The sequence below is a fragment of the Aedes albopictus genome, chromosome 3 (genome assembly GCF_035046485.1).
Source record: "Aedes albopictus strain Foshan chromosome 3, AalbF5, whole genome shotgun sequence".
NCBI lineage: Eukaryota > Metazoa > Arthropoda > Insecta > Diptera > Culicidae > Aedes > Aedes albopictus.
This window is the reverse complement of record NC_085138.1, coordinates 85047983-85072681: the sequence shown is the minus strand read 5'-3', so window position 1 is coordinate 85072681 and position 24699 is coordinate 85047983. Positions and strand designations below refer to the sequence as shown.

General features: G+C 38.8%; 1 protein-coding gene across 3 annotated transcripts in view; it reads right to left on the bottom strand.

Annotated features, from left to right (window-relative positions):
- The window catches only part of LOC109404827 (relaxin receptor 2), a 354324-nt gene that overhangs the window by 136263 nt on the left and 193362 nt on the right, over window positions 1-24699 (bottom strand). For all 3 annotated transcript variants that reach the window (XM_062857075.1, XM_062857076.1, XM_062857074.1), the window contains 3 exons: window positions 10709-10780; window positions 10456-10527; window positions 10221-10292 (listed from right to left, as the gene is read on the bottom strand). In XM_062857075.1, coding sequence (XP_062713059.1) covers window positions 10221-10292; window positions 10456-10527; window positions 10709-10780 — 216 coding nt within the window. The remainder of the gene's footprint in view (window positions 1-10220; window positions 10293-10455; window positions 10528-10708; window positions 10781-24699) is intronic.

The following is a 24699-nucleotide window of genomic DNA, read 5'->3' as shown; positions in this document are numbered from 1 at the left end:
TTCTTTGGAATCCCCAACATCTCTTACAATGATCGCCGACATCTCCTAAAAAACCCTAAGTCGCTGAATAAGTTCCCCGATTTCTCCAAAATACCCCAAGCTTCTCCTGAAATTACTAAAGTCTTTTTGGAATCCCCAACATCTCTTACAATGATCGCCGACATCTCCTTAAAACCCCAAGTCGCAGAATAAGTTCCCTGCTTTCTCTCAACTATCCCCAGCATCTTCTGAAATTACCAAAGTCTGCTTTGGAATCCCCAACATCTCATAGAATGAGCCTCGACATCTTCAAAAAAACCCTATGTCGCTGAATAAGTTCCCCGATTTCTCCAAAATACCCCAAGCTTCTCCGGAAATTACCAAAGCCTCTTTTTGAATCCCCAACATCTTCTTGCTATGATCGCCGACATCTCCTAAAAAACCCTAAGTCGCTGAATAAGTTCCCCGATTTCTCCAAAATGCCCCAAGTATCTCCTGAAATTACCAAAGTCTCCTTTGGAATCCCCAGCATCTCTTACAATGAGCCCCGACATCGCCTAAAAAACCCTAAGTCACTGAATAAGTTCCCCGATTTCTCCAAAATACCCCAAGCTTCTCCGGAAATTATCGAAGTCTCCTTTGGAATCCCCAACACCTCTTACAACGATCGCCGACATCTCTCAAAAAACCCTAAGTCGCTGAATAATTCCCCGATTTCTCTAAAATACCCCAAGTATCCCCTGAAATTGCCAAAGTCTCCTTTGGAATCCCCAGCATCTCTTACAATGAGCCCCGACATCTCTTAAATACCCTAAGTCACTGAATAAGTTCCCCAATTTCTCCTAAATACCCCAAGCTTCTCCGGATATTAGCAAAGTCTCCTTTGGAATCCCCAACATCTCTTACAATGATCGCCGACATCTCTTAAAAACCCTAAGTCGCTGAATAAGATCCCCGAATCCTCTAAAAGACCCCAAGCACCTCCTGATATTACCAAAGTCTCCTTTGTAGTCCCCAACATCTCTTATAATGGGCGCCGACATCTCCTAAAACACCCTAAGTCGCTGAATAAGTTCCCCAATTTCTCCAAAATACCCCAAGTATCTCCTTAAATTATCAATGTCTCCTTTGGAATCCCCAGCATCCCTTACAATGAGCTCCGACATCTCCTAAAAACCCTAAGTCGCTGAATAAGTTCCCCGATTTCTCCAAAATACCCCAAGCTACTCCGGAAATTACCAAAGTCTCCTTTGGAATCCCCAGCATCTCTTACAATGAGCCCCGACACCTCCTTAAAACCCCAAGTCGCAGAATACGTTCCCTGCTTTCTCTAAACTAGACCCAGCATCTTCTGAAATTACCAAAGTCCCCTTTGGAATCCCCAACATCTCTTACAATGATCGCCGACACCTCCTTAAAACCGCAAGTCGCAGAATAAGTTCCTGCTTTCTCTAAACTACCCCCAGCATCTTCTGAAATTACCAAAGTCTGCTTTGGAATCCCCAACATCTCACAGAAGGAGCCCCGACATCTCCTAAAAACCCTAAGTCGCAGAATAAGTTCCCCGATTTCTCCAAAATAACCCAAGCATTTCCTGAAATTACCATTTTTTTTTGAAATCCTCAACATCTCTTACAATGAGCCCCGACATTTCCTAAAAACCCTAAGTAGCTGAATAAGTTCCCCGATTTCTCCAAAATACCTCAAGCTTCTCCGGAAATTACCAAAGTCTTCTTTGGAATCCCCAGCATCTCTTACAATGAGCCCCGACATCTCCTAAAAAAACCCTAAGTCGCTGAATAAGTTCCCCGATTTCTCCGAAATACCCCAAGCTTCTCCGGAAATTACCAAACTCTCCTTTGGAATCCCCAGCATCTCTTACAATGATCGCCGACATCTCCTAAAAACCCTAAGTCGCTGAATAAGTTCCCCGATTTCTCCAAAATACCCCAAGTATATCCTTAAATTACCATTTTTTTTGAAATCCCCAGCATCTCTTACAATGAGCCCCGACATCGCCTAAAAAAACCCTAAGTCGCTGAATAAATTCCCCGATTTCTCTAAAATACCCCAAGTATCCCCTGAAATTACCAAAGTCTCCTTTGGAATCCCCAGTATCTCTTACAATGAGCCCCGACATCCCCTAAAAACCCTAAGTCGCTGAATAAGATCCCCGATTTCTCAAAGAGACCCCAAGCATCTCCTGAAATTACCAAAGTCTCCTTTGTAGTCCCCAACATCTCTTACAATGGGCGCCGACATCTCCTAAAAAACCCTAAGTCGCTGAATAAGTTCCCCGATTTCCCCAAAATTCCCCAAGCTTCTCCTGAAATTACTAAAGTCTCCTTTGGAATCCCCAACATCTCTTACAATGATCGCCGACACCTCCGAAAAACCCCAAGTCGCAGAATAAGTTCCCTGCTTTCTCTAAGCTACCCCCAGCATCTTCTGAAATTACCAAAGTCTGCTTTGGAATCCCCAACATCTCATAGAATGAGCACCGACATCTCCAAAAAAACCCTAAGTCGCAGAATAAGTTCCCCGATTTCTCCAAAATAACCCAAGCATTTCCTGAAATTACCAAAGTCTTCTTTGGAATCTCCAACATCTCATGGAATGATCCCCGACACCTTCTTAAAAAACCTAAGTCGCTGAATAAGTTCCCCGATTTCTCCAAAATACCCCAAGTATTTCCTGAAATTATCAAAGTCTCCTTTGGAATCCCCAACATCTCTTACAATGATCGCCGACATCTCCTAAAAACCCCTAAGTCGCTGAATAAGTTCCCCGATTTCTCCAAAATAACCCAAGCATTTCCTGAAATTACCAAAGTCTTCTTTGGAATCTCCAACATCTCATGGAATGATACCCGACACTTTCTTAAAAAAACCTAAGTCGCTAAATAAGTTCCCCGATTTCTCCAAAATAACCCAAGCATTTCCTGAAATTACCAAAGTCTCCTTTGGAATCCGCAACATCTTTTGCAATGAGCCCCGACATCTCCTAAAAACCCCTAAGTCGCTGAATAAGTTCCCCGATTTCTCCAAAATACCCCAAGTATATCCTGAAATTACCATTTTTTTTTGAAATCCCCAGCATCTCTTACAATGAGCCCCGACATCGCCTTAAAAAAATCCTAAGTCGCAGAATAAGTTCCCCGATTTCTCCAAAATAACCCAAGCATTTCCTGAAATTACCAAAGTCTTCTTTGGAATCTCCAACATCTCATGGAATGATCCCCGACACCTTCTTAAAAAACCTAAGTCGCTGAATAAGTTCCCCGATTTCTCCAAAATACCCCAAGTATTTCCTGAAATTATCAAAGTCTCCTTTGGAATCCCCAACATCTCTTACAATGATCGCCGACATCTCCTAAAAACCCCTAAGTCGCAGAATAAGTTCCCCGATTTCTCCAAAATAACCCAAGCATTTCCTGAAATTACCAAAATCTTCTTTGGAATCTCCAACATCTCATGGAATGATACCCGACACCTTCTTAAAAAAACCTAAGTCGCTAAATAAGTTCCCCGATTTCTCCAAAATAACCCAAGCATTTCCTGAAATTACCAAAGTCTCCTTTGGAATCCGCAACATCTTTTGCAATGAGCCCCGACATCTCCTAAAAACCCCTAAGTCGCTGAATAAGTTCCCCGATTTCTCCAAAATACCCCAAGTATATCCTTAAATTACCATTTTTTTTGAAATCCCCAGCATCTCTTACAATGAGCCCCGACATCGCCTAAAAAAACCCTAAGTCGCTGAATAAATTCCCCGATTTCTCTAAAATACCCCAAGTATCCCCTGAAATTACCAAAGTCTCCTTTGGAATCCCCAGTATCTCTTACAATGAGCCCCGACATCCCCTAAAAACCCTAAGTCGCTGAATAAGATCCCCGATTTCTCAAAGAGACCCCAAGCATCTCCTGAAATTACCAAAGTCTCCTTTGTAGTCCCCAACATCTCTTACAAGGGGCGCCGACATCTCCTAAAAAACCCTAAGTCGCTGAATAAGTTCCCCGATTTCCCCAAAATTCCCCAAGCTTCTCCTGAAATTACTAAAGTCTCCTTTGGAATCCCCAACATCTCTTACAATGATCGCCGACACCTCCGAAAAACCCCAAGTCGCAGAATAAGTTCCCTGCTTTCTCTAAGCTACCCCCAGCATCTTCTGAAATTACCAAAGTCTGCTTTGGAATCCCCAACATCTCATAGAATGAGCACCGACATCTCCAAAAAAACCCTAAGTCGCAGAATAAGTTCCCCGATTTCTCCAAAATAACCCAAGCATTTCCTGAAATTACCAAAGTCTTCTTTGGAATCTCCAACATCTCATGGAATGATCCCCGACACCTTCTTAAAAAACCTAAGTCGCTGAATAAGTTCCCCGATTTCTCCAAAATACCCCAAGTATTTCCTGAAATTATCAAAGTCTCCTTTGGAATCCCCAACATCTCTTACAATGATCGCCGACATCTCCTAAAAACCCCTAAGTCGCTGAATAAGTTCCCCGATTTCTCCAAAATAACCCAAGCATTTCCTGAAATTACCAAAGTCTTCTTTGGAATCTCCAACATCTCATGGAATGATACCCGACACCTTCTTAAAAAAACCTAAGTCGCTAAATAAGTTCCCCGATTTCTCCAAAATAACCCAAGCATTTCCTGAAATTACCAAAGTCTCCTTTGGAATCCGCAACATCTTTTGCAATGAGCCCCGACATCTCCTAAAAACCCCTAAGTCGCTGAATAAGTTCCCCGATTTCTCCAAAATACCCCAAGTATATCCTGAAATTACCATTTTTTTTTGAAATCCCCAGCATCTCTTACAATGAGCCCCGACATCGCCTTAAAAAAATCCTAAGTCGCAGAATAAGTTCCCCGATTTCTCCAAAATAACCCAAGCATTTCCTGAAATTACCAAAGTCTTCTTTGGAATCTCCAACATCTCATGGAATGATCCCCGACACCTTCTTAAAAAACCTAAGTCGCTGAATAAGTTCCCCGATTTCTCCAAAATACCCCAAGTATTTCCTGAAATTATCAAAGTCTCCTTTGGAATCCCCAACATCTCTTACAATGATCGCCGACATCTCCTAAAAACCCCTAAGTCGCAGAATAAGTTCCCCGATTTCTCCAAAATAACCCAAGCATTTCCTGAAATTACCAAAATCTTCTTTGGAATCTCCAACATCTCATGAAATGATACCCGACACCTTCTTAAAAAACCTAAGTCGCTAAATAAGTTCCCCGATTTCTCCAAAATAACCCAAGCATTTCCTGAAATTACCAAAGTCTCCTTTGGAATCCGCAACATCTTATGCAATGAGCCCCGACATCTCCTAAAAACCCCTAAGTCGCTGAATAAGTTCCCCGATTTCTCCAAAATACCCCAAGTATATCCTGAAATTACCATTTTTTTTTTAAATCCCCAGCATCTCTTACAATGAGCCCCGACATCGCCTTAAAAAAATCCTAAGTCGCTGAATAAATTCCCCGATTTCCCCAAAATTCCCCAAGCTTCTCCTGAAATTACTAAAGTCTCCTTTGGAATCCCCAACATCTCTTACAATGATCGCCGACACCTCCTTAAAAACCCCAAGTCGCAGAATAAGTTCTATGCTTTCTCTAAACTACCCCCAGCATCTTCTGAAATTACCAAAGTCTGCTTTGGAATCCCCAACATCTCATAGAATGAGCACCGACATCTCCAAAAAAACCCTAAGTCGCAGAATAAGTTCCCCGATTTCTCCAAAATAACCCAAGCATTTCCTGAAATTACCAAAGTCTTCTTTGGAATCTCCAACATCTCATGGAATGATCCCCGACACCTTCTTAAAAAACCTAAGTCGCTGAATAAGTTCCACGATTTCTACAAAATACCCCAAGCATTTCCTGAAATTATCAAAGTCTCCTTTGGAATCCCCAACATCTCTTACAATGATCGCCGACATCTCCGAAAAACCCTATGTCGCTAAATAAGTTCCCCGATTTCTCCAAAATAACCCAAGCATTTCCTGAAATTACCAAAGTCTCCTTTGGAATCCGCAACATCTTTTGCAATGAACCCCGACATCTCCTAAAAACCCCTAAGTCGCTGAATAAGTTCCCCGATTTCTTCAAAATACCCCAAGTATATCCTTAAATTACCATTTTTTTTTTTGAAATTCCCAGCATCTCTTACAATGAGCCCCGACATCGCCTTAAAAAAATCCTAAGTCGCTGAATAAATTCCCCGATTTCTCTAAAATACCCCAAGTATCCCCTGAAATTACCAAAGTCTCCTTTGGAATCCCCAGTATCTCTTACAATGAGCCCCGACATCTTCTAAAAAACCCCTAAGTCGCTGAATAAGTTCCCCGATTTCTCCAAAATACCCCAAGCATATCCTGAAATTACCAATTTTTTTTTAATCCCCAACATCTCTTACAATGAGCCCCGAAATCTCCTAAAAAACCCAAAGTTGCTCAATTATTTCCCCGATTTCTCTTAAATACCCCGAGTATCTCCTGAAATTTTTAAAGTCTCCTTTGGAATCCCCAGCATCTCTTACAATGAGCCCCCACATTTCCTAAAAACCTTTAGTAGCTGAATAAGTTCCCCGATTTCTTCAAAATACCCCATGTATCTCCTGAAATTACCAAAGTCTCCTTTGTTATCCCCAACATCTCTTACAATGATCGCCGACACCTCCTGAAAACCCCTAAGTCGCAGAATAAGTTCCCCGATTTCTTTAAACTACCCCCAGCATCTCCTAAAATTACTAAAGTCTCCTTTGGAATCCTCAACATCTCTTACAATGATCGCCGACATCTCCTAAAAACCCTAAGTCGCTGAATAAGTTCCCCGATTTCTCCAAAATACCCCAAGCTTCTCCTGAAATTACCAAAGTCTCCTTTGTAGTCCCCAACATCTCTTATAATGGGCGCCGACATCTCCTTAAAACCCCAAGTCGCAGAATAAGTTCCCTGCTTTCTCTAAACTACCCCCAGCATCTTCTGAAATTACCAAAGTCTGCTTTGGAATCCCCAACATCTCATAGAATGAGCACCGTCATTTCCTAAAAAACCCTAAGTAGCTGAATAAGTTCCCCGTTTTCTCTAAAAGACCCCAAGTATCTCCTAAATGACCAAAGTCTCCTTTGGAGTCCCCAACATCTCTTACAATGGGCGCCGACACCTCCTAAAAAACCCGTACAGTCACCGAATAAGTTCTGCATTTCCTCCAAACTATCCTCAGTATCTTCTGAAACTACCAGTTTGTTTTAGAAATCCGCAACAACCTGTGGAATGTACCATGACGTATTCCAAAATGTCTAAAACTTTTTCAAAGATTTAAGTTTCTCTTAAATTTTACCCCGACATCTTTAAAAATCCCTAAAATTCTGTAAATGTGCCCCTCATTTCCTAAAAACTTCAAAGTTACCATTAGAATACGCAACATCCCTTGGAATAAATCCCGTTATCTCTGAACCATGATTTATGCATCGCCAACAATTCCTAAAATTATTCCCCAGCATTATCTTAAAATCCCAAATATCCATCAAAATACGTTATTTGACATTGAAAATTAACAAAACATTTAAACTTGTTAAAAATTGTTCAAAAGTACGTTAGCGCACGCCACCCCACCTTATCAGCACCACAGTTTGACTGCGAGTGCAAAGAATAAACAATCAGCGAAGGATTTAAACACCCCGCCGTAGCTCGTTTCTCATCTGCTCTCCTCGCTCAGCAGCCAACATTAATATCGCTGCGGCTACAATTAATCTTGTACGCACGTCCTTTGACAAATAACCACCGCGTCGTCGTCTCCTTATGAGCGGAGGATCGATGCGATTTTCTAAACCACGCGCGTATTGATCGCATCTACAATAACAAAGACGTTGAGCAGCTCACATGCTACTTCAACTTTCCACACGGACAACCAACTCGCTCAGATTGATGTAATGTTGGTCACACATGACCATACACAGCACCAATCTGAGCGAGTTGGTCGGTCGTGTGCCAACCATCCGAGTGGTGTGCGAGTTGGCCCCCGATTCTCTTGCCTGCTTTTGGGGAGAGTGCGAGCAAGCACCAAACGGGAAGTGCTGCCAAAGCACGGTTCAATGCAATCGGGGCGATGTTTTCCGCAATTCGATGAGTTTTTTACATAACTTTGAATTGATTATTGTGACCAAACTACAAATCATACAATGTTGGTCACAAAGAAGGTTTTCTAAATAATTAAATAAACAATCTTTTGTAGAAGAACATTTTTCCAAAAAATGTCATTTTCATTTAAATAACATCAAAAATAGCACAAAAAGTTACTGTTTTTTTGGCTTCTGCCACAAACATTTTAAAATTTATGAATGAAAACTACTTTTTATCAAGTTTACGTCCAAGAAGCATAAAATCTCAAAGGTTCAAGCTTTTGATTCGTAAAAAAAATTTTGTATTCCGTTAAAAGATCGCTGAGTTATAAGTTTTTGAATTTGGGCCTTTTTAAAAACATCGAATTTTGAATAACTCACTTAGCAGTGACTTCCGACCCCATGTTCCTTGGACACTTTTTCATGGCTCGAGGTCCTCTATCTACCCTTAAAATATGTACAACCAGGAAGCAAACACCCTGTATGTACAATAATTAACTTACAAATTCGTTGATAAAATTAGGGAGCACGATTTGCTCATGTACTGAAGGTACCTCCTCGCTAGCTACTAAATGTCTTTACTGAACTACTGCACAATAATGTCACTGATATGATTTAAAGGGGTGTTCATATTTTCAATAATGTTGGGTTCAAATTTGAGGCTACGCATCTTTGCGTAGGTGTCCAGGTGTCCTGGAGATAAACGGTCAGCAAGAAAATAGTCTCTGATCACACCTAAGATTATCGGCAATCCTGATTGCTTCGCTGAAATTACGAAAGTGAAAATTTAAATTTTATCGCATCAATCCCCTTTTGCGTTTAAAATTGCTGCGCCCAATTTTGATGCAACTGGTTGAGCCCTCGCGCTCTGTTAAATGGAATAGGTTTCATTCACTTGTTTGCATTTTTTTTCGACAAATTTTATATGAATCTTATATTTAACAATAATAAAATATAGACTGAAGCGTGCAGAAAAAAAGTATCGATCTGTCTTGATAATGATCGGCATCCAGTGCTAGTGAAGGCGGTCAAGCAGTCAACTGAGAGTATAATAAGTTTCCAAATTATGGCTTCGATGAAACTCTTGCTTTTCTGAATACGGCTGACACAAATTTCGATTTTCTCCTATGTTAACCCCTTCCCCTCTTAGAAAACTTTAGTCGGAATTCAACATTTTGAGGAAGGGCACAAAAAAATAAATCAAGAAATTTTTAAATTTTAAGGTGAAAAAGAGTCCTCCATAAAAACAAATCGCTTAACTAGATTTTTCTTAATTGATTGGGTATTTTTTCATCAAATAAATTTATTATTTATCATCTCCCCATTGGTGAGTCAACGAGCACTGTGACAAAAAAAAGAGAAAGGGATTTGTTATGTTCTAGAGTATCCTCAGGATTCAGGAACACTTTGGCTAACGTCGACGGAAAAATACTGATTACTTATTCGATGAGAAAGGCACTATCACCACTAGGTGGATTAATCTGGGTTTTTTCAATCACTTAACCTAATTTACAGCTCTTATGTCCACTAGGACACTGCGTGAGCGATTCCGATTGGCGGCTGCACTTGCTTTTGCGCAGCTGTCACTTTTCTACCCTATCAATGGTAGAATAATGAGCACGAGGATGTCGATGTGTGGCTCTTGTGCCGTTTCCAGTCCGATTGTAGGTCCATTATGAGTTGCCGTTAGCCGATATTTAAGTTTCCGCGTCCGTTAGAGTATATGCTCAGAAGAGGGTCAGGTGTCAGCCGCTCTGGGCAACTGACGAAAAATTGCAAGTGCCGGGGCTGGGATCGAACCCATAACCATCCACTTATGAAGTGAACGTGCAGTCACTACGCTACGGGCCCCGGCACTACGTATGTTTTATTACAAAAACTTTCAATAATTAAGGCCTCAGCCATCTATCGAAATTTGAAAATAATATTATTTAAAAAGGCCAATAAAAAAAAAACCATAGGCATACTTTTGCAGCCCAGGAAACATCGAAACAGGACTCAAAACCCAAAATGTATAAACTTTCATACAATCATTTCTCAATTTCAACCAGCTTCACATTGAAAACTCTCCCAATCGCCAGTAGGGCTACACAACTTTGAATACTCACAGCATTTCCAGACTTCTAAGTGGCTGCAAAACTTCCGCCTCAAGCGACTCGATTAGATTATCCCGTAAATCACTGCATCCGAATATCCGTTGCAGACCAGGAGGAAAGTATGGTGAAAAAAGAGACGGAGAAAAAAAGAAAGAGTTTCAACCCTCAACTTACCACCGGTATAGTCGGAGAGTAGTCTGACTGAACTATTATTGCACGGTCGGTTGGAGTGACGTTCCATACTTACAGCTCCTCCAGGAAGTCCAGATTAGCAAAGTTCCCAGCAGTCAGTTTCGTAATCTGATTTCCGCTCAGGATGCTGTGGCGATTAGAAGAGGAGGGAGAGAGGAAAATCTGTTAGGAACTGGATCTGAATGTAGCCAGCAGTACAGTGCGTCAAAACAAGAGGATACTCCATCACAACGATCATCCCCCGTTTTTTTTATTGCACTGGTCGTAGTCGTAATTATCAGGGCCAAGATGATGAATATGATACCTACAGTATGTGCAGCCAAGTGTTGGGCGGGAAGAAAATGTCCGGCAGCGATTTTAATTTGTTCTGATCCAAATGTCTGTGCTCCGGCGTCGATGGTTGTCGTCGTGGGTGAAGTTCGTGGGCGTGAGGAGAAAATCAAACAGATAGAAAGATTTAGATTTGGTTTGAGGATTCGTGACGAGATGAGTATGGATGAAGGAGGTGGTTGGGACCGGAAATGAAGGCCGGGCATGATAATACCAAAATGACGTGTGTTTGAATGAGGTTTGATTGCTCTGGTCTCACAGGAAGTAGAGAATGAAACTGTTGGGTATTTGATAACAATCACATGGCTTTCTTTTTTCTTTAGATAGAAATTCGATGATTGTAGCCACATATTTAGTAAATGATTCGTAGAACCTTACTTCTTTATCTTCTTCTTATTATTAGCATATCATCACCACTGCTTTATGAGTTACAAACGAACGATCAAAACGATGAGATCTGACTTATACATGTCACTGATTGCTCCTCCGTGATTGATCTGAACTGGTACCAATATTCTCAAAGTACATTTTTTTTTAGAAAATCCTCTAAGTCTTTTGGTAAGAGATGTCTCAATGATGTTTTCCAAATATCTTTCAATAAATCCTTACAGAAATTCCACCAAGGGTTCCGAGGGAGAGTTCCAGAAATTCCCCTAACATGGTTACAAAACAGTAACGGCAGCGTATGTAAGCGTTGCACAGAAGTTACAGTGACTTAACTGTGACTTTAGTAATTACTGCGCAACCCTTACATACGCTGCCGTAACTGATTTGTAACCATGTGTGTTGCTTGGGCCTTTAGCAACTCCTTCTAGAATTAATTCAGGAAAGTCACAGAATCCCTGCATGGGATTCCTTTGCAATGAACCTCCAAGGATTATGTAAAGAACATCTTCTAGGATTTCTACAGAAATAAGATTGAAGATGTTTTGTGCTCATATAGCAGGAAACGCGTTATGGCTTCAATTTCCGGTCGGTTCAGAATTTCTCGTGAAGAAAATTTCTTGATGTCCTTGGGCATAGAGAATATTCATGACTGTCATGTACGATGTACAGGAAGCTGAGAGGAAGCTCTCAGATAAAAACTGTAGAAGCACTCACAGAGTATTATAGCATTTGGTAAATTTGGCTGAGACATCGATTTTCGTAAATCAATTCGAATCGGAACAGCAGAATCGATTCGCCGATTGAATCGAGTGCTTTGTACCGCTCTTTTCACATCGATTCAATATCCAGGTAACAATTTGATGCTGTACAAATGTTTCTGCAACTATTTTAAATCAGCCTTCAATTGAACAAAAGCTGAGCACAAGAGGTGCAATCCTTTATTCAGCTTCTAAATATCTAATTTTCTTCGAAAGGCTTAATATGCGCTTAATTATTTATCGATTAAATTTATCAATTGTGAATTGTGTAAAAATAAAAATAAAAATACTTTCGATAGCCTATTTTTACTATTAGCTGCATATATTTCCGAGACATCTGAATGTATAAATTAATCTTTGGGAAAACTGGGAATTGAACTCGGATCTCGTGATTCATAGTCATTCACCCTAGCACCTACACCACACACAATTGTATACGTATCCTCGAAAACAAGAGCATTACTTGTGGCATCTGAATAGTCAAGACATAAGTTGAAGTCAGCCTGTATTAAGGCTGAACAAGCGATGTGGACTTCACGAAAACACGCTTGAGTCAGCTGTCAAAATAGTTTTGGTTAAAGGCTGGACAACAGACGATTAATTCTGCATGCTGGTGTATGCTTTAAAGCAGGTTACACAGATGAAGAATATTCTATTCAACTTGATATTCAGCCATCTTTGTATTGCTGATTAAATAGGTTGAAAAGCCAAACTTCAGACCAATATCCAGCAGTCATTGTGTTTAGCCATTGATACCACTAACCAGCCATTGTTCAGTTAATACTCTCACTGTTCAGCATTCTTTGTTACTTGGGTATTATAAAATGTTACAAAGCTATAAAATGACCCGTTGCAACATGGAATACAAGTCCATGGGATGTTGTGTTTGTCCAAATAAATGCAATTGAGATTACACATCGAACATATCACGACTCTGGGTCGAATATAGATATAACGTTGAGACAGCGCACTCTGAACCAGTGTTGGTAAAAACTCAAATTCTCATATCTCATGGTTGAGTTGTTTCACGCGCGATTCTTGTCTCGCCAAACTCACCGCCGAAAAAATCATGCATGAGTTGACTCGCAGTTTCACTCATTGCTTTATTTCTTGGTGTTCTTATTATTTACATCAAAGTTTTTAGGATAATATGATAGAACAAAAGCTAACCTAGCGTACAATAACATTGAATGTCGTTCAAATTGATTTGGATTCGTTTTACAAGCAAACGAGATTTCGGCGCTTGACTCGTGAGAGCGAGATTTTGCATGAAAATCTTGCGCGTGAGAAAGTGATTCAGAATCGCGCGCAAGTTTGCTCACGCAGAAGCGTTTCATGAGTCTGCTTAAATAGAGTGTGATTTTACCAACACTGCTCTGAACATATTAATAGAGGAATTCACCCTAATGCTTTCTTTAGAAATATCACCAAAGACTTCTTCAGTAGTTAAATAAGGATGTCTTCATGAATGTCAGCAAGGCAATCCTTTGAAAAATCAGGGGTCACTTAAGATATTTTCAGAAGGTTTCTTTTTGGAATTCCTCTTGAGGTTCCATCAGAGATTTCTCCAGAGTTTACTATAGAAGAACTTTATTACGTCACATAAATATATTTTAGTAATTCTTCAATAGCTACGTAGAGAAATTTCTTAAAGAAGTTTATCATACAACCCCTGCAGGAACATCTGAGGAACTTATGAGAAACTTCCTGGAGGATAATTCGAGAAAAATTTTCAAAAAGCATTCCTGTAAAAAAAGAACTTTATTTTTGCCTTTCTCGTACACCAAGGTGTACCGAAAGGCTATATGCTCACTCCAAAAACGAAAATTTGATAGAGCCCCCGGAGGGGTCAAGTGTTATATACCAATCGACTCAGCTCGACGAGTTGAGGTGATGTCTGTGTGTATGTATGTGTGTGTGTGTGTGTGTGTGTGTGTGTGTGTGTGTATGTGTACAAAAAGGTCACCTAATTTTTAGATAGTAATAAGAACCGATTTCAACGACCGATGATTCATTCGACGGGGTATATTGCCCCATTGTTTCCTATTGAAAATGGTTCGGATCGGTCCAGCCGTTCCGGAGTTATGGCCATTTAGGTGTTCCGGACCGGTACCCCAGGAAGGGGCCAGATATGGAAATGCAACAAACCCATGCATGCGACCCATCAAACCGCGGCATTTTCGATTATCTGATGGACGGGAAGTAGAAAAATAGTCTCAGACTATATCTGAACCAGTAGTGTTCCGGAACCGGTTCCGGGTGCCCCGCCGGAAGTGGCCAAATAAGAAAGGTAACATAACCCATGCATGCGACACGTCAAATAGCGTCTTTTTCGATAACCAGTTGAATGGTAAGCAGGAAAATAGTTTCAGACCATATATGAACCGGTAGTGTTCCAGAACCGGTTCCGGATGTCCGGCCGGAAGTGGCCAATTAGAAAAGTGAACCAAACCCAGGCATGCGACACATCAAAGAGCGGCTTTTTAAATCACCAGTTGAATGGTAAGCAGGAAAATAGTTTCAGACCATATATGAACCGGTTGTGTTCCGGAACCGGTAACAGGTGTCCCGCCGGAAGTGGCCAATTAAAAAAGTGAACCAAACCTAGGCATGCGAGACATCAAAGAGCGGCTTTTTCGATAACCAGATGAACAGTGAGCAGGAAAATAGTTTCAGACTATATCTGAACCGGTTGTGTTCCGGAACCGGTCCTTGGTGTCCCGCTGGAAGTGGCCAATTAAAAAAGTGAACCAAGCCCAGTCATGCGAGACTTCAAAGAGCGGCTTTTTCGATAATCAGATGAACGGTAAGCAGAAAAATAGTTTCAGACCGTATCTGAACCGGTTGTGTTCCGGAACCGGTTCTTGGTGTCCCGCTGGAAGTGGTCAATTAAAAAAGTGAACCAAACCCATGCATGCGACACATCAAAGAGCGGCTTTTTCAATAACCAGATGAACGGTAAGCAGAAAATAGTTTCAGACCGTATCTGAACCGGCTGTGTTCCGGAACCGGCTCTTGGTGTCCCGCTGGAAGTGGCCAATTAAAAAAGTGAACCAAACCCAGGCATGCGAGGCATCAAAGAGCGGCTTTTTCAATAACCAGATGAACGTAAGCAGGAAAATAGTTTCAGACCATATATGAACCGGTAGTGTTCCAGAACCAGTTCCGGATGTCCGGCCGGAAGTGGCCAATTAGAAAAGTGAACCAAACCCAGGCATGCGACACATCAAAGAGCGGCTTTTTAAATCACCAGTTGAATGGTAAGCAGGAAAATAGTTTCAGACCATATATGAACCGGTTGTGTTCCGTAACCGCTAACAGGTGTCCCGCCGGAAGTGGCCAATTAAAAAAGTGAACCAAACCTAGGCATGCGAGACATCAAAGAGCGGCTTTTTCGATAACCAGATGAACAGTGAGCAGGAAAATAGTTTCAGACCATATCTGAACCGGTTGTGTTCCGGAACCGGTTATTGGTGTCCCGCTGGAAGTGGCCAATTAAAAAAGTGAACCAAACCCAGGCATGCGAGACATCAAAGAGCGGCTTTTTCAATAACCAGATGAACGTAAGCAGGAAAGTAGTTTCAGACCATATCTAAACCGGTTGTGTTCCGGAACCCGTTCCAGGTGTGCCGTCGGAAGAGACCAATTAAAAAACTGAACCAAACCAATGCATGCGACACATCAAATCATCAAAATGTTCGATAACCAGATAAACGGGCGGCAAGAATATAGTCTCTGACCACACCTTACATTACCGGCAGTATTGCAGAATCAGGATTGGATGCATCGCTGAAATTACGAAGGTGAACAAAATCGATGCGAGCGATTAATATGCGTGAATGAACAAAACCTTGATAAAAATTTAAGCGATCTTGTCAAATTACACCATTTTAGATTCCTGAGGCGTCATTATGCAGTAGGATGGATCAACGTTGTATATAAAAAAATAATTTTTATAGCACCAATTCGCTTTTGCGTCTAAAATTATCCAGCTTTTTACATTAGCTTTCCATAAATTTATAATCACCTCTCCTTGACAATTCTTGACGCCACTATAATTTTATTATGGTTTGATCGAAGCAAGCTTTTTGGCGTTGAACATTTACATTGTTGTTGAAAAAACGTCATAAATTTCAATTCTGGTTTCCGGAAATGGAAATTAAATAGCAAAAATTTCATAACATTATTTATTAAATTTTTCTTTTTAGATTGATTTAGTAGGACATACATGGTACCGCGAGTTATGAGGTACGAACAAATGCCAAAAGAGTTAATCCAAGAAAGATAAAAACTCTACTACGGTAGGGGTGGTGGGGGTAAAGTGGACAGGTGGGGTGAAATGGACAGGGTACAGTTTCATGGCTCTTATTGGTTTTCAACATGTTTTAACGATTGAAGCTTATGCCTAAGCTATACTTTTGCTGATCTTGAACATTAAAATCAAATAAACCTATTTAAAATGACTAAAACTTTAAAAATCACGTGAAAAATCGAAAATGATGTAAAATTTGCTTATCACTGCTAAGGGTTTCTCGCAAGTTATGTTCAAATTATTACAATTTTTACACCCTTAACCAATAAAGACCACGTAGAAGAATATATCTGACCGAAAAAAATATTTTAGTTTTGTAAAAAAAAAAGTTTTAGAAATAATTTTAACATAATCAGACCGTGGGGGTAAAATGGACAATCGGTTCAAATTTCACCAAAATTTCATATTTTTTTTTGCAAACTCCAAAATCATCAGCCGTCATACGCATCATAAGATAATTGAAGTAAAAAGTTTTAAACAAATGTTTTATATCAACAAAATATAATTTTCATCCAAAACAGTGCTTGTTTTTTACACTATTTTAACAATAATTATTTAAGTGTGTTTCAAAGTTATAATTAAAAGTTTGAAAACAACAAAATAAAGGGTTCGTATGAAATTTGATAGTTTGTAATTAAAAACATAGAAACAATATGCTGTTATATAACTTTTAACGACTTGCTCATTTTACCCCATCGAATGTCCATTTTACCCCCACCGATTTTTTTCACGTCAATTTTATGCACGTTTTGGTAAAGAAAATAATCAAAGAAAACAATATATTTTAAATGCAATCCCTTACAAGATTTCTAGAGTATATCATTATCTTCCATGTAACTCGGAAAAGCAGATGGATTTTGCTGCATTTCCACTGGAAACGACCAAAATGCTTAAGTTGTCCACTTTACCCCCACAACCCCTACTGGCAGAAGGCGACAGCAGAACAATACAAAAGCCTGTTCCACTTTACCGGAACTGGATAGTGTGGAATTCTGGTGCTGTTGGTCGAATTTGTTTGGACTAGGATTACGATCAAATTTTTACAAAGTTGTGCCACGCAATGAACAATGGACTGAACATGCCCAGTTCGGGAAAAGTACAGTTGACTCTGTAATAAAAATATTTACCAGGAGCCCTTACGGGTCCGCCATGTATACTTCTCTTTACCTCACACCAAAGCCGAAATAGGCCATTAAACTTATGTTTGTTAGTTTTGTATTTTAGGTATTGTAGGTAGATACAGTATCACTTTCCACATAATTTGAGCAGTTTCATGGCCCTCGCGAAGGAGTTGATAAAGAGTGAGCAGTCGATCCTTAGGTATAACTTGGATGACCAAAAAAGAGACTATCCGAAACGAAAGGGATTTGGCTGCTCCCGGCTGCGATGTCGAAGGCGACGGAATATTCGTGGGACAAGACGACACTTCTACGCATGCATCGGATCGGACTCGATTTTCGTAATCCAGCAGCAGCAAATCAGTCTTGAATCTAATAAATTCTCCGCACTCCGTACATAAAACAGCAAATCTGATATGTTCAGGGATATCTCGGCTGCCAATGAAAATGTTGATCCTTTTCATTTAATTGAATTTCGCTTACTCGCACTTTTTTATCAAGTTTTACATGAAATTTGTAATCAATGATAATAAAATATAGGCTTAAGTGTGCAGAATTTTTTTTGCCGAAATGTGTTGATAATGATCAGCATCCAGTGCAAGCGAAAGTGGTCAAGCAGTCAACTGAGAGGTTTGATATTTTTCAGCTCTGTCTATAGTTTAACATAGCGTCGGAATATGAGCCATCAATAAGTTTCCAAATTCGATTATGGCTTTGATAAAAAAAAATTGCTTTTCTGAATAAGGCTGCCACAAATTTCGATTTTCTCTTAAGTCAAGAGGCCTCCCCCCTTGGAAATTTTGGACGGAATTCAACATATTGAGGAAGGGCTCAAATAAATAAACCAATAAATTTTTCAATTTTAGGAGTAATTTAGAGTCTTTCAGAAAATTTCTCATCAAATCCGATGAGTTAAGCGGTTTTTCCTAATTGTTTGAGTAATTTTTCATCAAATACATTTATTATTTATCAACTCCACCTCCCCATTGACGAGTCAACGTGCACTGGGACCAGAGATGCCAGATATACAGATTTTTCTGTATTATACAGATTTTTGACCTTCTATAGAGACAAGATACAGAGTACAGAAAAATACAGATTTTTAAAATATGATACAGATTTCTCCAGAAAACGTAATATTTTCAATAAATTTAATGAAAAGTTCATCAATTGCTGTTTGAACTTTGAAGAATTCGTGAAAATTTGTATATTTTCACACATGTTTTAGAAAAATAAATACCAGTTAAAATTAAAAACCGTCAAAAAGTAGTACATTTTTATTAGTATCTATTGAAAACTAGAACTCTCGGTGTCTGCTATACCCTCAAATATGGCGATACAGAAAAATCTGTATTGATACAGATTTTTTGATAGAATAATCTGGCATCTCTGAGTGGGACAAAAAAAAGAAAATGAGATTTATTCCGTTCTAGAGTATTCTCAGGATTCAGGAACACTTCGGCTAATGGCGACGGAAAAATCTTGAGTACATATTCGACGAGAAAGGCACTACCACCACTAGGTGGATTAATTTGGGTTTTTTTTTTGAAGAATCGATAGAGGAACTCCAGGGTAAATACCCTGAAGAAACTCTGAAAACAGTGCAGCAAGAATCTCTTCAGGAAGTATTGAAAATTTACTGGAAGAATCTTTGTTGATACTAGAAGGAGTCGCTAGAGGAAGTCCTCCCTTCAATCTGTTTTGGTATTTCTGTAGTCCTCAAATAATTTTGAGAAATTGCTAGAAGAACATCTGAAGAAATGACTGGAAGAATTTATTTTAAAAAATCTAGAAGAATCCTGGAAAAATCTCAAAAATAAGTGCTGAAAGAAATTCCTGGAGGTATCTTTGGAGGAATTCTTGCTGAACTGTTGAAAAAAGGTTCGAACAATAATTTCAGACAAGAATCGCTAGAAATATTTCATCCAGTAGTTTCATTCGAATATTTATTGTTCAGTATTCTTTGACAAATTATAAGTAAGTAATCTCCAAGCTATTCCTGGGTGGTTATGTTCCCTAATCTGGAATGAAAACTACAAAATTTCATTTTGTTTTTAGGAGCGGCAGAACCGTCACGTATATAATTTTTTAATTATGGTACCGTCAGTTTTTGAAAAGATTTCCTCATTCTTGTGTTGCGTATAATGAGAAAAACTGAGACTTATTACACGCCATTTCATCAAAAAATGCGTACGAGAGAAATTTAAGAAGCTCGGCGTTTTCTCTGTTCTAAAGGATGATCGAGGTGATAATGAAAAATAATCAAAATAATGTGCATAAGGTTCGACTATAAAATAATTTTCACAGGGGCGGACTAGTATATAAGGCTATGGAATTGAATAACCAGTTACAGGGTGCCTACTCATAACTCAAAATAAAATTCCCTGAGTTTTCCAGTTTTTTCCAGATAAAATTTTGAAAGTTTATAATTCAAAAAATAACCCAAATTTTCTAAAAAAATATAAAATGTGACTTAGGGTATCATCGGCAGGTTTGTTCTCTTCGTCATGAGGGATTTATGTCGGCCAAATTGCCTTAAACTTGATCATATTCAGCTTGGTTGGGAAGGATTTGATTAGGCTCAGTGTACCAGTTATGGCTATAGTACCTCAAATTCGCCATAGTTGGTTTCCAACCTTTGAAGATACAAATCAACAAAAAAAATCGTGAACAACAGATCACGATCACAAAAGATAATTGCAATCATTCAAACTTCACAATTTGCTCAAATTATGGTAGAAATAAATCATTTTCCTTAACTTTTCGGCCTCCTTGCACCCTATTTCGCCATAGTGTACCAGTTATGGCAAATCCCATAAGGAATGCATGTAAATAGTGTGAAGTGGAACCCAAATTAACAAATGTGTCCGTAACTGGTACAGGGTTCCTATCATTGGCACACGCCGTAATGAATACTAAAAGTAGTTTTGGCTCCGCACAATAAGATTCAGATGTTCCAGCTCAGTAATTTTTTCACCGAGTTTAGTATTTTTTCCATCTTTTTACTGAGTTTTCAACAGCAGATTTATCTCGGTACACTCGGTAATCATATTTACCGTTCACCAGTAACGATATTTACCGTGCTTCTGTAACTTTTGACAGTTTACCAGCTGAGCTCGGTAACGCATTTACAGAATATCCGCAAAATAAACAACCGAGCGTACCGAGTTAAATCTGCTGTTGAGAACTCAGTAAAAAGATGGGGAAAATACCGAGCTGATCTTAGTGTGCGGTTTTATATTTTTCCTGTAATGTATGAAAATATTGAACTTATTGTTTACATTCGTCGGTCTTCTTCTTATTTTTGTAGAAATGGTTTTTCTTAGGTAGTGCGATAACTGGTACAGGCACCCTATGTGATTTGATACCAAGTCCGAGTTCAACAGGTTTCAAAAAAACCCCATGACGAAGAGAACAAAACTGTCGAAAATACGTAAGTTCCCCTACTCTTCAAAAATTCTTTCAAGATTTATAAGCGTAATTCCTGGAATTTCTTCCAAAGTTTCTTCCTGGCTTTCCGCAGGATTCTTTCACGAGATATCTGTTTGAGTAGTAGTAGTAGTAGTAGTAGTAGTAGTAGTAGTAGTAGTAGTAGTAGTAGTAGTAGTAGTAGTAGTAGTAGTAGTAGTAGTAGTAGTAGTAGTAGTAGTAGTAGTAGTAGTAGTAGTAGTAGTAGTAGTAGTAGTAGTAGTAGTAGTAGTAGTAGTAGTAGTAGTAGTAGTAGTAGTAGTAGTAGTAGTAGTAGTAGTAGTAGTAGTAGTAGTAGTAGTAGTAGTAGTAGTAGTAGTAGTAGTAGTAGTAGTAGTAGTAGTAGTAGTAGTAGTAGTAGTAGTAGTAGTAGTAGTAGTAGTAGTAGTAGTAGTAGTAGTAGTAGTAGTAGTAGTAGTAGTAGTAGTAGTAGTAGTAGTAGTAGTAGTAGTAGTAGTAGTAGTAGTAGTAGTAGTAGTAGTAGTAGTAGTAGTAGTAGTAGTAGTAGTAGTAGTAGTAGTAGTAGTAGTAGTAGTAGTAGTAGTAGTAGTAGTAGTAGTAGTAGTAGTAGTAGTAGTAGTAGTAGTAGTAGTAGTAGTAGTAGTAGTAGTAGTAGTAGTAGTAGTAGTAGTAGTAGTAGTAGTAGTAGTAGTAGTAGTAGTAGTAGTAGTAGTAGTAGTAGTAGTAGTAGTAGTAGTAGTAGTAGTAGTAGTAGTAGTAGTAGTAGTAGTAGTAGTAGTAGTAGTAGTAGTAGTAGTAGTAGTAGTAGTAGTAGTAGTAGTAGTAGTAGTAGTAGTAGTAGTAGTAGTAGTAGTAGTAGTAGTAGTAGTAGTAGTAGTAGTAGTAGTAGTAGTAGTAGTAGTAGTAGTAGTAGTAGTAGTAGTAGTAGTAGTAGTAGTAGTAGTAGTAGTAGTAGTAGTAGTAGTAGTAGTAGTAGTAGTAGTAGTAGTAGTAGTAGTAGTAGTAGTAGTAGTAGTAGTAGTAGTAGTAGTAGTAGTAGTAGTAGTAGTAGTAGTAGTAGTAGTAGTAGTAGTAGTAGTAGTAGTAGTAGTAGTAGTAGTAGTAGTAGTAGTAGTAGTAGTAGTAGTAGTAGTAGTAGTAGTAGTAGTAGTAGTAGTAGTAGTAGTAGTAGTAGTAGTAGTAGTAGTAGTAGTAGTAGTAGTAGTAGTAGTAGTAGTAGTAGTAGTAGTAGTAGTAGTAGTAGTAGTAGTAGTAGTAGTAGTAGTAGTAGTAGTAGTAGTAGTAGTAGTAGTAGTAGTAGTAGTAGTAGTAGTAGTAGTAGTAGTAGTAGTAGTAGTAGTAGTAGTAGTAGTAGTAGTAGTAGTAGTAGTAGTAGTAGTAGTAGTAGTAGTAGTAGTAGTAGTAGTAGTAGTAGTAGTAGTAGTAGTAGTAGTAGTAGTAGTAGTAGTAGTAGTAGTAGTAGTAGTAGTAGTAGTAGTAGTAGTAGTAGTAGTAGTAGTAGTAGTAGTAGTAGTAGTAGTAGTAGTAGTAGTAGTAGTAGTAGTAGTAGTAGTAGTAGTAGTAGTAGTAGTAGTAGTAGTAGTAGTAGTAGTAGTAGTAGTAGTAGTAGTAGTAGTAGTAGTAGTAGTAGTAGTAGTAGTAGTAGTAGTAGTAGTAGTAGTAGTAGTAGTAGTAGTAGTAGTAGTAGTAGTAGTAGTAGTAGTAGTAGTAGTAGTAGTAGTAGTAGTAGTAGTAGTAGTAGTAGTAGTAGTAGTAGTAGTAGTAGTAGTAGTAGTAGTAGTAGTAGTAGTAGTAGTAGTAGTAGTAGTAGTAGTAGTAGTAGTAGTAGTAGTAGTAGTAGTAGTAGTAGTAGTAGTAGTAGTAGTAGTAGTAGTAGTAGTAGTAGTAGTAGTAGTAGTAGTAGTAGTAGTAGTAGTAGTAGTAGTAGTAGTAGTAGTAGTAGTAGTAGTAGAAGTAGTTTGAGTACGACGATATTTCTTGCAAAGGTTTTCCGATATACTTCCAGATATTCTCGCTGAATTCCTCCTGAAGATCCATCCAAAACTATTCAAAGTTTCTTCAAGAATGTCATTGGTTGAGCCTCGTAGCCATGTGGTTAGAGCCCGGGTTCGATTCCCGCTCTGAGCGATGATTTTTTTTTACGAGAATAGCTTCTTATACGTAGCCACTCCGTGTTAAGTTTCGTTCAATCGGTACAGTCGCCGGCTGAATCCAGTTTCCGTGTCTTTTTTTGGTGGTTTTCCGGGATAGCTATCCAATAGTTTATTTCGGGTTTTTTACCGATAGTCTTCCGATATATCTTTTGTTATCCTCGCGGAACTTCGTAGCTGCTTTCAGGATTCAATGAAGTTTTCAGAATTCCTCCTTGGATGTCCTTAGTATTTCTTCTCGGGATTACTTTTATCCATAGAACTTTTTTTTCGAGATGTTTCATTTTTTCTCAGGTTGTCGAGGTGTCAGGTGTCAAGATTTCTTCAATAACACTTTGCGGAGTTTCTCGCAAGATTTTATTTGAATTCCCTCGAATATTTCTCCAAGATTTCCTATAAGGTATTTAGTAACTCTTCTAAGAAGACATTCTGAGGACAACCCGTAGAAGAATCCTTGCAATAACTTTGGGTAAAATCCCTAAAGGAGTTTCCAGGATCTGGGGACAATTTCTGATAAAGATTCCGGGAAAAATTTTGGAAATAATGCAGAGAATATCTGTAAAAAAAATTCAGGTAGTTCACAAGAAATCCGGTACAACTACAAGGAACAGCTTGGCTCGGAAAGAATGCAAGAGAAGAATTCAATGAGAAATATCAGCAGTAACTCCTGTGGAAATCCCATACGGCACTCTGAAAAAAAATTTTAGGAGGAAGTCCAGGGTAAATTAAGAAAAATTCTGAGAGACATCTCATGACCAATATCGGAAGGAATCTTCTGAGAGAAGCTCCAGGAGATACTCCGCGAGAAATCTCAGGTAAAACTTCAAAATAAACCTCGCACCAACTTTAATGAAATTTCTGTAGGGGACCAGGAAGAACATCTCGAAAAAAGCCCAAAGCAATTGAAGATATCACAGAAAAAAAATGATTGAGGAACTCTTGCAGTAAATTCGTGAAAACTCCTTCAGAAACCCCTGGAGGAACTTTAGTAGAAACCCCAAGAATAACTCTGGTGAAGTCCCAAGAGCAACACCGGAAGGAATCGCATAAAATTTCCATGATGAATGCCGAAAAAAACACGTTTTATCCCGAAAGAAATTCTTATAGAGTATTCGGGATAAATTCTGGTAGAAATCCTACGGAGATTTTTTTTGAGCAAAACACTGGAGGAACTCCGTGAAGAAATAGCATCCCCGTGAAAAACTTCAGGAGAAATGGGTTGGAATTCAGGAATCCTGGAAGGAATCACGAGATATACCTTTCCAGAAATAATTAAAAAGGAATACCAAGAAAAATAGCGTCAAAAATGCGAAGGAATTTTAGAAGAAATCCTGGGAGACATTCTAGGAGGTATTTCTAAAGAAGTTCCAGAAAAAAAACCCTGACGGAATTTCTGGAAAAAAATCCTTGTAGCGAAATTTCTATATGGATTTTTACTACCAGGTTTTTATTCATGCGACCCAATATTTTTTTATAAGGGTAAAATTTCCCTAAGTACTCAAGATATTCCCTGAGTATTCCAGGTTTTTCCCTGTTAAATAAATTTCCTGAGGATTCCCGGTTTTCCAGGTTTTTCCAGGTAGTAGACACCCTGAGTTATAATTTTACCATGACAAAACTGGTTTAAAATTACTTTTGGAAAAAAATGTCCTTAGAAGTAACGTGCGACTTTGTGAATTTCTGACTAGAAAAGTTCTTTATAAATTTTCTTAAGGAATCTCTAAAAAAAATAATAAGTGTTGAATTAGCAAATTGTTAAAATACAGAAAAAAAAATCTCTCAAAATTTTATTGCAATTTTTTTTTTGTCCTTTTC